Source organism: Sciurus carolinensis, chromosome 8 (genome assembly GCF_902686445.1).
Source record: "Sciurus carolinensis chromosome 8, mSciCar1.2, whole genome shotgun sequence".
Classification (NCBI taxonomy): domain Eukaryota; kingdom Metazoa; phylum Chordata; class Mammalia; order Rodentia; family Sciuridae; genus Sciurus; species Sciurus carolinensis.
The window spans coordinates 144,691,112-144,704,166 of NC_062220.1; the positions used below are offsets into that span (position 1 = coordinate 144,691,112).

The window sequence follows — 13,055 nt, forward strand, 5'->3', positions numbered from 1 at the left end:
GCCACAGTCCAGTGGCTTCCCCGAGCTCAACCGGGTCTGAAGGCCCAGGCCCTTGGCCTTCCCCACCTCTGTGGCCAGGCCCTGGTGTCCGCCCCCCAGCTGGGCCCTGTGGGGACGTGAGTAAGTAGAGCTGCCTCAGAGCTTCTGGAGCTTAGAGCACTGACAGGGGGACTCACAGGGAGGGCCAGAGGGGACCCAGTGACAGAGAGTTTTGTAAGAAAGTCAAAGGTGTTTGAAAGGCGGCAGCGGAAGAGTAGAAGATCCCCCTCCTGTTGGTGTCGTGCCCACAAAGCCAGCACACACCCCGAGACACAGCCTGCTCCCAGCATGGCCCCGGAGCAAACGTGGGCAAACGCGCCCACAAGTCAGGCAGGCGTGGCACAGGGAGAGGTGCCGCCGGCAGGCTGACCTTCGACCTCCCCGAATCCTCTGCAAGCACCGCTGCTCCCGCATGCCCGGCCGATTCAGAGACCCTGAGAGCAGTGCGGTCCCTGGGTCACCCAGGGAGTAGCTGCAGAGCAGCACCATGGCCGCGGTCAGGTGGGGCATGTGGCTCGGTGGCAGGGCGCCTCCTAGCGTGCAGTCCCCAGTGTGGCCCAGGAGAGAAGGGGAGACGGGATTGCGCTTCCAGGTCTCGCACCTGGGGGCCGCCCCGTGCTGACCCAGCCTGTGTGTCCGCAGGTGGCTCTTTCCGCCACTTCCTGTGGCAGGTGTGTAAGGAGCTGCAGAGCTCCTCGCTGTCGCTCCTGCTGCTGTGCCCCAGCTCCGCTGTCAATAAGAACAAGGTGAGGCCAGGCCCAGCTCCGGAGGCCTCCTCGTGGCTCCCCGCTGCTGAGCACCTCTGCGCTGGGTGGGCAGACGGGCCTCCTCCGTGGCAGCCTCTCCCGTGGGAACACCGCTCACTGCTGCCTCTGCCCCGCGCCCCAGGGCAAGTACATCCTGACACCCAGCCCCATCTCCTACGGGGAGGAGCAGCTGCTGCACTTCCTGGGCCAGCTGCTGGGCATCGCCATCCGAGCGGACGTCCCCCTTCCCCTGGACCTCCTGCCCTCCTTCTGGAAGACGCTGGTGGGGGAGCCCCTGGACGCTGACCAGGACCTGCAGGAAGCAGACATACTAACCTACAATTACGTCAAGAAGTTTGAGAGCGTAAGTGACGGCTCGTTCCCTCTGGGCGGCAGCAGGGCCCTGGGGCTGCTCGCAGACCCGCGCCCCAGGCACCCCGCCTGAGGAGCCTTAGCGCATCCCGAAGGCTTTGTCCCCGGCTCTGGCCTCCCTCCCTGCTGACAGAGTGGCTGGGTGATGGGCCCTGCTCTGCAGCCTGTCCCTGAGGATGCAGAGGCTGGGGGTGCGAGCAGGTCTGGTTTGTTTGAGCTTTGAAGCGGTCTTCCCACAACCCGGGGTTCATCCGGACACAGCGTAGAATGCGCCCCACTTCAGGCCCCAGTGCTCCCTCCCCGCTCCTCCTCCCCCACCCCCACCCCATGGTCTCCCTTCTGTTCACTCTGTGTTTTTAAATGCGTGCCTCACAGACACGCAGGAGGGGACATTCACGATGGGTATTCACAGTGCGCGGCTCCACCTGGCCCACCCCGCCCGCCACCCCTCTCCGCCGTGCCTTCTCCCCACAGCCCGCTTCCTCTGCCCACTGCTCTCCCTTCTGTTCACGGGGTTCCCGCCCTTCCCTGGTCCCAGTCTGGCCGCAGGCACAGTGAGAGAGACTAAGGCTTGGCCAGGAAGGGATGGAGCCGCAGAGCAGCCTGCTGAGTGCAGGAAGCCACACTCGGAAAGTCAAGGGTGGAGTCGTGTCTCGGTCATTTTGTCTTTAAGAGCTCTTTAGGGGCCTCAGAGGTCGTCCGGGGGTCGTCCGGGATGTACCTGCCTTCCTGCCTCTCCTTGTGTAGACTTGGGACAGAGGTGGAGGCCACAGCGACAGCAGACCAGCCCCTCCTGGAGGAGGAGTGGGCTGTGCTCTGGCTCCTGGTGGGGCTATGAGGCTGCCGGCCTCCCTTCCTGCCACGGGACCCGCGAGGCCCCGCTAGGCTGGGCTCTGGGCTCACCTCCTGTCTCATGAAGTGTCCAGGCTGTTTTCCTTCAAGTCGGCGCCCAGGCCGAGCGTTTCAGTCCGTCCTCACAAGCCCAGGAGGCTGTGGAGAGTGCCTGATGGGCCCTGGCCGTCCTCGCTGGCAGGACCCCCAAGGAGCTCGGGTCGTCCAGCCCCGAAGCCTGAGCTTCTCAACCCCAGTTCCTGGGCAGCAAGGCGTCTCAGCAGTGGGGAGGCGGAGGGGCCGTCCTCCCCTCCAGGCCGCTCCCTCTGTCCCCGTGGCAGCTGGCCTCCACAGGCCTGCAGGTCTCGGCTGACTCATCTCTACCAACAGCAGCTTCGGGGCCACTGAGGCACCTGATGGCCAGGGTTGTAGTGTCCCCTTGGCTCCCACTGGAGGGCAGCCAGCCAAGGGAGCAACACGGTGGGGGGCTTAGGCGTCAGTCTGCTGCTCTGGCCCCAGATGCGTCTGTCAGACACGGCTCCGAGAAGTCCCGTGGGGCTCTGGGTGACTGTAAGGGACTGCGACTGCAAGGTAGCACTGGGCTGCAAGATGTATGCAGACGGTCCAGCCAAGGCTTCCGGCTGAAGGGGACCACAGGGCCACAGAGGGAGGCAGGCTTGCTCCTGCCGGCAGGATGCCTGTAGCCTTCCCTGGGAAGGTGCCGAGGACAGGGTGGGTTCCAGCCCCAACTCCACCTGTCACTGTCCTCAGCAGCTGCAGGCTGCTCCCCTTCAGATTATACTGTCATCTCCCCAGGAGCCCCATATTCTGCCATGCCAAATGGTGGAAGGGAGTGGCCTGTACATCTTCCACAGGTAGAATCTAGTCACCTGCCACCACTTCGGTAACAGAAGTACCAGGTTCAACTAACTTAATATTTCTTTAAAAATACACTCACTCTTAAAAGTCATAGATACAGGTTTGGTTTTAGGTGGGGCTGAAGCCGGTTTTCTGATGTCATCAAAAGTCAGTCTTAGATTGGTCGCAGCGGTGCACACCCATAATCGCTGCAGCGCGGGAAGCTGAGGCCGCAGGGTCGCCTCAATGCAGCAAGGCGCCAAGCAGCGGAGCAGGACTGTCTGAAGAATGGAAAGTGGCTGACGCCCCTGGGCTCAGACCCTGCTACCAGAAACAAAGTCTTAGGCCGTCTCCCAGCATGCGGGCAGATGGCCTCGGGAGGACCGGCCTGTCGTCAGTCACACAGCTAAGAGGACTGCCGCTTGAAACAGCATTAGGAAAGCCTCCGGGATTCGGATCTCATTAGCTGGGCCTCAGTCACGGCCCAGCCCTGCACTGGCAGCTCCGAGCAGCGGGGCCCAGACCCCACCCCACTCGCATGCCAAGGGGAGACTCGCCCAGCCGCGGTGTCCACCAGATCCCTGAGCGCCACTGTCCAGGGCCTTGGGCTGAGCCTGCCCCTCCTCTGCCTGCAGATCAATGACGAGAGCGAGCTGGAGGCCCTGTGCGCTGAGATCGCCTCCCAGCACCTGGCCACCGAGAGCCCCGACAGCCCCAGCAAGCCCTGCTGCAGGTTCACCTACCTGACCATGACGGGCGAGGAGGTCGAGCTGTGCGGCCGGGGCCGGCACATCCCTGTGGCGTGAGTGCCCGCCGGGGAGCGCACTGGGCCTGGGTCAAGTGACAGGTGGAAGTTCCCAAAGGGAGGGACGGAGGGAGGACACTGCACTGAGATGCTCTTCATCGAGAGCCGTTCTCAGGGCCACACCCCAAGGCCAGAGGGGAGCGAGCTGAGCCACAGGACTGGGCCAACCTGGGCGCTGGGGTCTGGGGGTGCGTCCCCAGAGCCCCCCATCAGCCCCCTGGGTGATCTCCGCCCCCCCCCCACCCCGCAGGTGGGAGAACAAGGACATCTACGCCGCCGCCATCCGGAGCCTGCGGCTGCGGGAGCTGCAGAACGTGGAGTGCGTAGCGGCCGTGCGGGCCGGCCTGGGCTCCGTCATCCCTCTGCAGCTGCTCACCACGCTCAGCCCGCTGGAGATGGAGCTGCGCACCTGCGGCCTCCCCTACGTCAACCTCGAGTTCCTCAAGGTGAGCGGGCTGTGTGCCCGACCGCCACCCAGCCACCCTCGCCTCTGAGGCAGGCCCCGTAACAGCCTGCCGCCCCAGCCCCCTGTCCTCACCATGGACGGTCACTGTACCCGTCCTAACTGCCCTGTGCTTGTGGCCCATGTGCAGACCCCAAGGCTGGGAGGCACCAGGCCGGCAGCAGCCCAGGCCTGCTCACATCCGGGTCTCTCCTCCCCAGGCCCATACCATGTACCAGGTGGGGCTGATGGAGACGGACCAACACATCGAGTTCTTCTGGGGGGCCCTAGAGACGTTCACCCAGGAGGAGCTGTGCAGGTTCATCAAGTTCGCCTGCAACCAGGAGCGCATCCCCTTCACCTGCCCCTGTAAAGACGGTGGCCCCGACACGGCCCACGTGCCCCCCTACCCCATGAAGATTGCCCCCCCAGATGGCACAGCAGGTACTGGCCCTCCCACTCCCACTCCCATTCCAAGTAGGGACCTCAGGCCCTTCTATTAAAACGGCCTGCCAGGCCTGGATGACGAGCCAACAGGGTCCCCCAGATCAAAAGCCAAAGCACTGGTGAGGCAAAGGGCCAGCGAGGCAGGAACCCTGGCAGTACAGAGCTCTGTGACAGATCGTCTGGCATTTCCAGAGAAAATGAAAACCCAGAATTGTTTTAATCTCCTGACTGTATTTCAGCGGGGGCTCGGGGTTAAGTCCAGGGCTTCGCTCATGCTAGTCAAGCACTCTATACCAGTGAGCCGTATCCCCAGCCCTGAATCTAACTTTTTAAATACAGAAAAATTATTTTTTTTAAAATATTTTGCTGGCCAAAACCCGGAGGCAGAGGCCTCCCACTGCCGCAGGCACCCGGCCCTCTTACGTGGGCCCGTTTCTCCCGCAGGCTCCCCAGACTCCCGCTACATCCGAGTGGAGACCTGCATGTTCATGATCAAGCTCCCCCAGTACTCCTCCCTGGAGACCATGCTGGAGAAGCTGCGCTGTGCCATTCACTACCGTGAAGACCCTCTCAGTGGCTGAAGACAAAAGCCCAGGAGCGAGGCTGTCACCAGGGCACTCCGTGCCGGTCTGGGAGCCTGCGACTGACTGCAGGTGCTTCCCTCCAGGGCCCAGTGCGAGGAGTTGGCAACATTTTGCTTTTCTGAACTTTCGTCCACGTTCCAGGACCTCCTGGAAGACTTAACCTTTTGTATTTGTACGTTTTGTGACGGATTGGTTCTTCTGCTGCCTGTTTGTGGTATATTTGTAGGATAGTTTAGTTCCCAAACAGTTGGTGTCTAATTTGATCTTCCTGGAAGTTGTCTCTCATGGTTCCCAGATTCTGATACTACATGGCTCCTGCTGGTTCATCACGGGACCATGCAGCAGGAGGCTGGGCGTGAGATAACCTCGGCCACAAAGTGTCCTGTTGTTTCCGCAGTGTCCCCAAGCACCTGTGGCCAGCCCTGCCTGCTTGCCTCAAGCAGGCATCTGAGGCAGCTCCTGCAGGCCTCCTTCCATCTTGAAGTGGTCGGGCCATTGCCCAAACATGCAGGGGACACACAGGGAGCTTTAGAATCTGTTCCTGGGAACAGCCCACACTGGTTCCCGTCTCCCATCACGACAACCCCACTGCTACTTGTCTCTTCTGGGCCTCTGGTCTAAGTTTCCCCTGGACTGCTCAGGAGCAGAAGATGCAGGGACATTCCTGGCCGTAGTTCAGAGACAGCCTGGATGCGTCCCAGCTGCAGAAGGTGAGGGATACTCAGAGCTGGAGGGACAGTGGTTGAATGGGGCCTTTTCTGAACATGACTGGATAAGCAAGCACACGATCCAGGCCTGTCCCACCAGTGTGCTCAGATATGGCCCTTGCTCACTGCAAGTGAGGAGCTAGGAAAGGGCTGCAGCGCCCATTTTTAAAAGACTGAGGTGCTCTGCTCAATTCAGGGTCTGCTTCAGCCACTCAGACCTTCAAGTCCAGATGGAGTCTCCAGGGGGTCCCTCTGTCCCTCTGGCTGGCCTACCCAACACCCCTCACACCCGAGGAAGTGTGTGCCAGGGCTGAGCTGCCTCCAGGTCACCCACTGCCCCAGTACATTTGTGCCCAAAATAAGTCTTTTGTCCAGTGGTACTCAAGAGCCGCACATGCCATCTTGGTGGACACTGTCATTTTGGGCCTCGCCAGCTCTTACAGAACTGTACCATTGTATTTATTGTATAATACTGTGCATATGGAAAGTCGTGCGTGAGTGCTGTCTGGAAGCTTCAGCGTGTGGACTGGCTGGGAGAAAGGATGTGCTCCTCTTTGCCATGACCCCGGCCTTTGGAAGACGTGTGGGCGTAGGGTCAGAGTCGCTAGCACCCATCTCCTCCCCATTATGCTTAGGAAATGCAGTGAGGACCATTTCAGAAAGACCCCCAACCTGATGGCAAGACAAACCTAGATCAATGGTGACGGCCAATTCAGTCACACGTGATGCAGGAGTCACCCCTAGAGGCCAGGGCCGGCAAAGCTGGTCCCCTCCTCCAAAAGGAAGATGGTCAGCCGCTGCCTCCTCGGGGCCCCGCCCCCTCGATTGGGCAGTGGGGAGGGGTGGTCAAATCAGGAATATGTTCCTGACAACAAGGATCCTCTTATTTCATTTCTGCATAATGAAAGAGCCTTTGAAATTACTCGAAGTGGTTTTTCCTCCCTGTATCTGAATTCTTGGTTCCCTCCAACCCTCCTCCCTTGAATGGACTTGGGTTTCTGTCAGCTACCTCCCCAGGAGGGGCTCAGGAAGCGTCCATTGGCCCATCACTCGATCACATGACAGCTGCGAGTAAGATATCTGCTGCTATCTCAGCTGCTCCTTAGAGAGCACACTGAGGTCCGGACAGATCCAAACCTTGGCCCTAAAAATACGTGCTGTAAAGTTACTTGATGTATATTTATTATAGTTATTTATGGTTGCATTTAACAGACTTTTCATTCGATCTGATGCTATTTACACTATGCCGTGTAAAGGAAGCTCACTATGGGAAAAAAGTCACACCAATAAATAACCTTCATCTAATTCTGATTTACCCTAAGAGTGTGATCATGTACTCCTGCTGAGCAAGTTCACAGGCTGACGTGCTCAGATGGCTGATACTTAAGTGCCGCCAAGTGGCTAGGAATTAAAATGTTTCTAATTATTACGGTCTCTTTGCACTTGACGTGATTCTTACGCTTTATACTTATGAACTACTCAACCCCTTGAGTCTGTACTTTCCGTGTAAGTGTAACTGAAGGGACGGAAAACCAAGATCAAGGCCAAGCCTAACCCTGCATGTTCTGCCCACCGTCCTGGCAGCCAGACTGCTCTTGTGCCTGGTCTGGAGATTTTCTTAAGCAGGTTGTCCTCCCTTGACCAGTCCTCCCTTAGCAGACAGTGCATCCGCGCCAGCAGTGCAGAAGGGGAATGAATGCAGCGGTGTCCCCAGGGAGCCACCGCTGCTACACCTGGGAGAACCCAAGGGAGTCGTTTCGGCTCCCCTCCTGCTGCTTCCTGGGGAGTCTTCGTCCACATCACTTCCCGTCTGTTCTGGACTCCACCCTTCTTGTACTTAACAAATGCTAATGTTTAGTGGAAGGGTCCTGAATGTCATCCTCCTGGATGAGGAAAGAGCAGCTTCTCTTCCTTCTGTCTGTTACCCCGGGGTGCTGCGAACAGGGAACACAGTCACCACGCACAGCAAGGAGCCCTGTCAGGCTTGAGAAGTCAGAGAAAGAGGCCTAAGCTCTCAGGATCTGCCTGCTCACCAGTGCTGCAACCATGTCCTTGGGTTGCCGCCTAAGTCCACCTAAAAAGGATGCCCTCCAATGAGAAAATGCTCATCCTCAGCCTTGGGCAGAGAAATAGATTAAAATCACAATGACATCGCCTAACCAAAGGGGTGGAAACACAATCACGTGGGTGGGGAAGGTATGGAGCACTCCAACTCCACCCACCGCCCTGGACTATTTTTGGAAAAAAGGATGGGTGTGAGAATGTGCACCTCTGCACTACCTGTCATTCCCAAAACTAAACAAGTGCCAGGCAAGGTGGTGCACACCTGCAATCCCAGCAGCTAGAGCAGCTGAGGCAGGAAGATCACAAGTTCAAAGTTGGCCTGAGCAACTCAGTGACCCTGTCTCTAAATAAAATTTAAAAAGGGCGTGACCCTGGGTTCAATCCCTGGTACCAAACAAAAATCTAAACCACACTGAAACTCGGGACAAAATCCAAGTCTCACTACTGAACACCTCAGCCCTTTCCCAGCCACACACCAGATTTACATAGGAGACCAGGAGGCCTCTGAACTGAGTGAAGGACAGACAACTGCATCTGGGGATCTCCAGGGTAAATAAATGCCAGCCGATGGCCATCTGGTGAGAGGTGAAAAGAGCTGCTGAGTGCCACACTCAGACAGCCAAGAAGCACCAGAGGTTTGAAGGAAAGTCTGCAACAGGAAACGCTAAAACGACATTCCCAAGTACTGAGAAATCGAAAACCCACCTGTGCCAACAGGTACTAAAAAAAGACAAGTATCACTTTACAACATGATACAAGAAAATGCTGGGGAAAAAAAAAAAAAAAAAAAGGTTGTGAGTGTCCAGACAAAAAGTGATCACTAAATACCTCTTTGAATGGGAAAAGAACACACCACCATACAACATGGTGAGAGTTCAAAATACCTGAAAAGCTTCAAAAGAGGAAATTATTTACATGCAACTCCAATGACATCAGACTTCGTAGCAACCTAGAAAGTGAAAGTAAAAAATACTTTCAGTGAGACTTCTATTTTTAGCCAGACCTATAAAAAAGAAAACAAAAGCCAGAAAAAACAATGGACCTAGAAATTACACAAATGATCGGAATTAATTGATAAAGGCATTAGGTCAGTTCTCCATGTGTGAGAAGCTAGACAAATGTATGTGATTAAAGACTTGGGAAACAAACAAACAAACAAAAAACCAAATTCAATATATTTAAGTGAAAAATACACTGAATGAATGCAGAAGAGGCAACAAACAATAGAAATGACCCATCTGATTGCAGCAAAAACAGTCAAAAAGGACTTCAGTAAACTCGAGCAACTGCATGTGGTCTGATACAGGAGAGGAAAGAAAACAAACTGGAAAAGATTAAAGAAATATTGGCTAAAGTCTTCCAAATTTGGTGAAAACTCTAAATTCAAGGACATAAACTTAATGAACGTAGGCCTAAGAAATAAAGAAGCTGGGTACAGCAACACCCTCCTATAATCCTGGCAATGTGGGACACTGTCAGGTGGGTGGCAAGTTCTAGCTTGAGTCCAAGGTCAGCCTTGGAAATATTAGTAAGACCTTCTCAAAATAAATAAAAAGGGCTGGCAGTGGAGCGCAGTGGTAGAACAACCCCGGGTTCAGTTTCCACCAAAAAAAAAAAAAAAAGTGGAGAAATAAACACCGTTACAGACATCCAAAACTTAATCATCACCAGGTGACACATACGATGTCAAAGTCAAGGAAATCCTTCAAGCAGAAGGAAAACTTATCAGATGGAAATCTGAATCTATAGGAAGAATATAAAAAATAATTATATGGGTAACTAGAAAAAAAAATGTTAATCAAAAATTCTAAAAGGCAATTATTCATGCAGAAGCCGTGGTGCACCTGCCATCCCAGTGACTCAGGAGGATGACAGGTTTGAAGTCAGTCTCAGCAACTTAGCAAGGCTGTAGGGAGTTTAGCAAGACCCTGTCTCAAAATTTTAAAAGGCTGGAGTTGTGGCTTGGCAGTTGAGCACTCTTGGGCTCAACACTGGCTACCTAAATAAATAAATAAAAAGTAAAAATGCCTGGGGATGTAGCTCATCGTAAAACACCGGGGCACCCCAGTGGCAGGGGAGGAGGAGAATGGTTCAAACAACACCCTGTTGGGGATTTATAACAAACACAGAAAAACATGTCTAATGAAGGCTAGAAGGAAATGCGATAAGCCATTTCCAGTTTTGGTATTGCAGTAACATACCAGCCGAAGAAAGAGCATAAATCAAAGATGTACAACAGAAACCCTACAAAGGAAGTACTCAAGTAACAATAGTTATAACTAGGTATGGTGGTGCCCAGCTGTAATCCAAGCTACTCAGGAGCCTCAGGCAGGAGGATCACAAGTTCCAACCCAGCCTGGGGAGTTTTCTCAAAATAAAATTCAAAAACGGAGGCAGGAAGGTATTGGGGATATAGTTTAATGGTAAGTACTTGACTAGGATGATCAAGCACAGAGTGTGATCCCCAATACCACAGAAAAATAAAAGCAAATAGCAAGATGGTGTATTTAAGGTCAACTACCACCAGCAGAGTGGCACATGGCTCTAATCCCAGCAACTTAGGAGACTGAGGCAAGAGGATTGCAAGTCTAAGTTCAGCCTGGGCAACTTAGTGACCCTGTCTCAAAACATTTTTAAAAAGGACTGGGGATGTAGGTTAGTAGTAAAGTGCCCCTGGGTACCAAGAGAACAAAAAACCCAACTACCACCAAATGTAAATAACTATAAGCACCCCAATTAAAAGACAGACTGTTGGACTGGACCAAAAGCAAATTTTAAAATAACCAAGGGACTGGAGATATGGCTCAGTGGTAAAACGTCATCCGTGAGGCCCTGGGTTCAATCCCCAGCACAAATAAAAATATATGCGGCCTACAAGAAAACTACTTTAAATGTATAGACATAAACAGAATGAAAGCAAAAGTATCGGGGGCGGGGCGATGTACTATCACTAACCAGAAGAAAGTTGGAGTGGTACATTAATATCAAAGTATATTTCAGAACAAATATTACAAGGAATACAGAGGATTATTTCACAGTATTAAAGGGGTCCATTAAACAAGAGATAGCTACCATAAATGTTTATGCAACTACTGACAAGATTTCCAAATAATAAACACAACTGATAAAATTTTAAGGGAAGCCAGGTGCAGTGGCACATGCCTATAATCCTAGCACCTAGGGAGGCTGAGGCAGGAGGATCAAGTTCAAGGCCAGCATCAGCAATTTAATAAGACCCTAAGTAATTTAGTGAGACCGGTTCAAAATTAAAAAAGAAAAAGCCATGGGGATGTAGCTCAGGGGTAACACACCCCTGGGTTCAATCCCCAGTACCAAAGAAAAAAGAGAATTAATTACATACAATTATACCTTAATAACTGACAGAACAAGTAAACAGAAAACCACTAAGGATACAGTCTTGAACACTGTCATCAATAACTTAAATTTATATAATACTCTAACCAACCAAAGTAGAATGCACATTCTTTTCAAGCACATATAGAACTTTTATGGCCTAGAGAACACTCTAGGTAATTAAAAAAAAAAAAAAAAAAAAAAAAAACTCAGTAATGTTTCAATTCATATAGAGCATGTTCTCTTGACCACAAGTGAAATTAAGTTAGAAATCAATAGCACAGCTGGGCACTGTGACACATGCCTGTAATTCTGTAATTCCAGCAACACAGGAGGCTGAGACAGGAGATTTCAAGTTTAAGACCAGCCTCAGCAACTTAGCAAGGCTATCAGCAACTTGGCAAGATCCTGTCTCAAAAAAATAATAAATGTTCAGGATGTAGCTCAGTGGTAAAGCACCTCTCTGGGTTCAATCCCCAAAACGCGTGCGCACACACAAATTAATATCACAAACACCTGGAAAATATCTGAATATTTGGAAAATAAGTTACACACTAATAACTAGCCCACTGCTCAAAGAAGAAATCAAATATTTGTAATGCAATGAAAATTAAAAAGCACATCAAAGTTTGTGAGATGCAGCTAATGCAGCACTCAGAGGGAACACCTTACAGCAATGTCTGAAATCAGTCAAAAAGTCAGTTTGGGGCTGGGGATGTAGCTCAGTTGGTAGAGTGCTTGCCTTGCAAGCACAAGGCCCTGGGTTCAATCCCCAGCACCAAACAAAACAAAGTAAGCCAGTTTTGATTTTAAGAAACTAGAAAAAGAAAAATTAAACTCAAGAAAGGAAATGGAAGCAGAAAAATGAACCAATAGAATCAAAGCAAATTTGTGTTTGCGTGTGGTGCTGAGGACTGAATTCAGGGCCTTGAGCATGCTAAGCAAGTGCTGTACCACTAAGCTATACCCCAAGCTCCTCAGACTTATTTAAGATCAATAAAACTTACAAAGCTCTAAAACAGGGATTGGCACACTGTAACCCAGATGGTTTTGTAAGGAGGTTATTGGGAACATATCACCCATTCATTTGGGTACTGTCTATGGCTGCTTTCCTTCTCTTAACAGCATTGCTGAATAGCTGCAGCAGAGACCATGAGTTCTGCAAAGTCTTAATATTTACTACTTGGTCTTTAAAAAAAGAGTTTGGCAGTCCCTACCAAAGTCAAACAGATGGGAGAAGAAAAGACAAATCATCAACAAGAATGAGAGGTGATATTACAGAAAAAAGAATCAACACTTTTGATAAATTCAATAACTTAATTGAAATGGACAAATTCCTTGGAAGATAAAACCACTGTGCTAACTCAGAAGAAATAAAAACTGGCCCTATAACTATTGAAACTGATATAAGATAGCATACTTATCCATGAAATACTACAATCAGGAACAAGACTACTATCATCACTTCTATTCAACATTGTTACTGGATTTTCAGGAAAGAAAAAAGCAATACAAGGTTTCCAAGTTCAAAAGGCATAGGTAAAATCATCTTTATTTGCAGATGGCATGATCATGTATGCAGAAAAGCTAACAGAACCTACAAAAAAAGCTACTACAGTTTATCAAGGTTGCAGGATACAAAGATCAATAATAAAAAAAAAAAAATCATAAAGCCAAATGTGGTGGTACATGCCTGGAATTACAGTTACTTGGGGGGCTGAGGCATATTTGAGGTCAGCCTTGAAAATTTAGCAAGACCCTGCCTCAAAATGAAAAAGAAAACAACCTAAAACCAAACCAAGGGTG

General features: G+C 51.5%; 1 protein-coding gene across 1 annotated transcript in view; it reads left to right on the forward strand.

Annotated features, from left to right (window-relative positions):
* The window catches only part of Hectd4 (HECT domain E3 ubiquitin protein ligase 4), a 173,490-nt gene extending 166,221 nt beyond the window's left edge, over positions 1 to 7,269 (forward strand). The window contains 6 exon segments of the mRNA XM_047560128.1: positions 682 to 785; positions 928 to 1,149; positions 3,482 to 3,648; positions 3,902 to 4,097; positions 4,315 to 4,537; positions 4,985 to 7,269. Of these exon segments, the coding sequence (XP_047416084.1) occupies positions 682 to 785; positions 928 to 1,149; positions 3,482 to 3,648; positions 3,902 to 4,097; positions 4,315 to 4,537; positions 4,985 to 5,121 (1,049 nt within the window). The 3' untranslated portion in view covers positions 5,122 to 7,269.
* Positions 7,270 to 13,055: the final 5,786 nt, after the last annotated feature.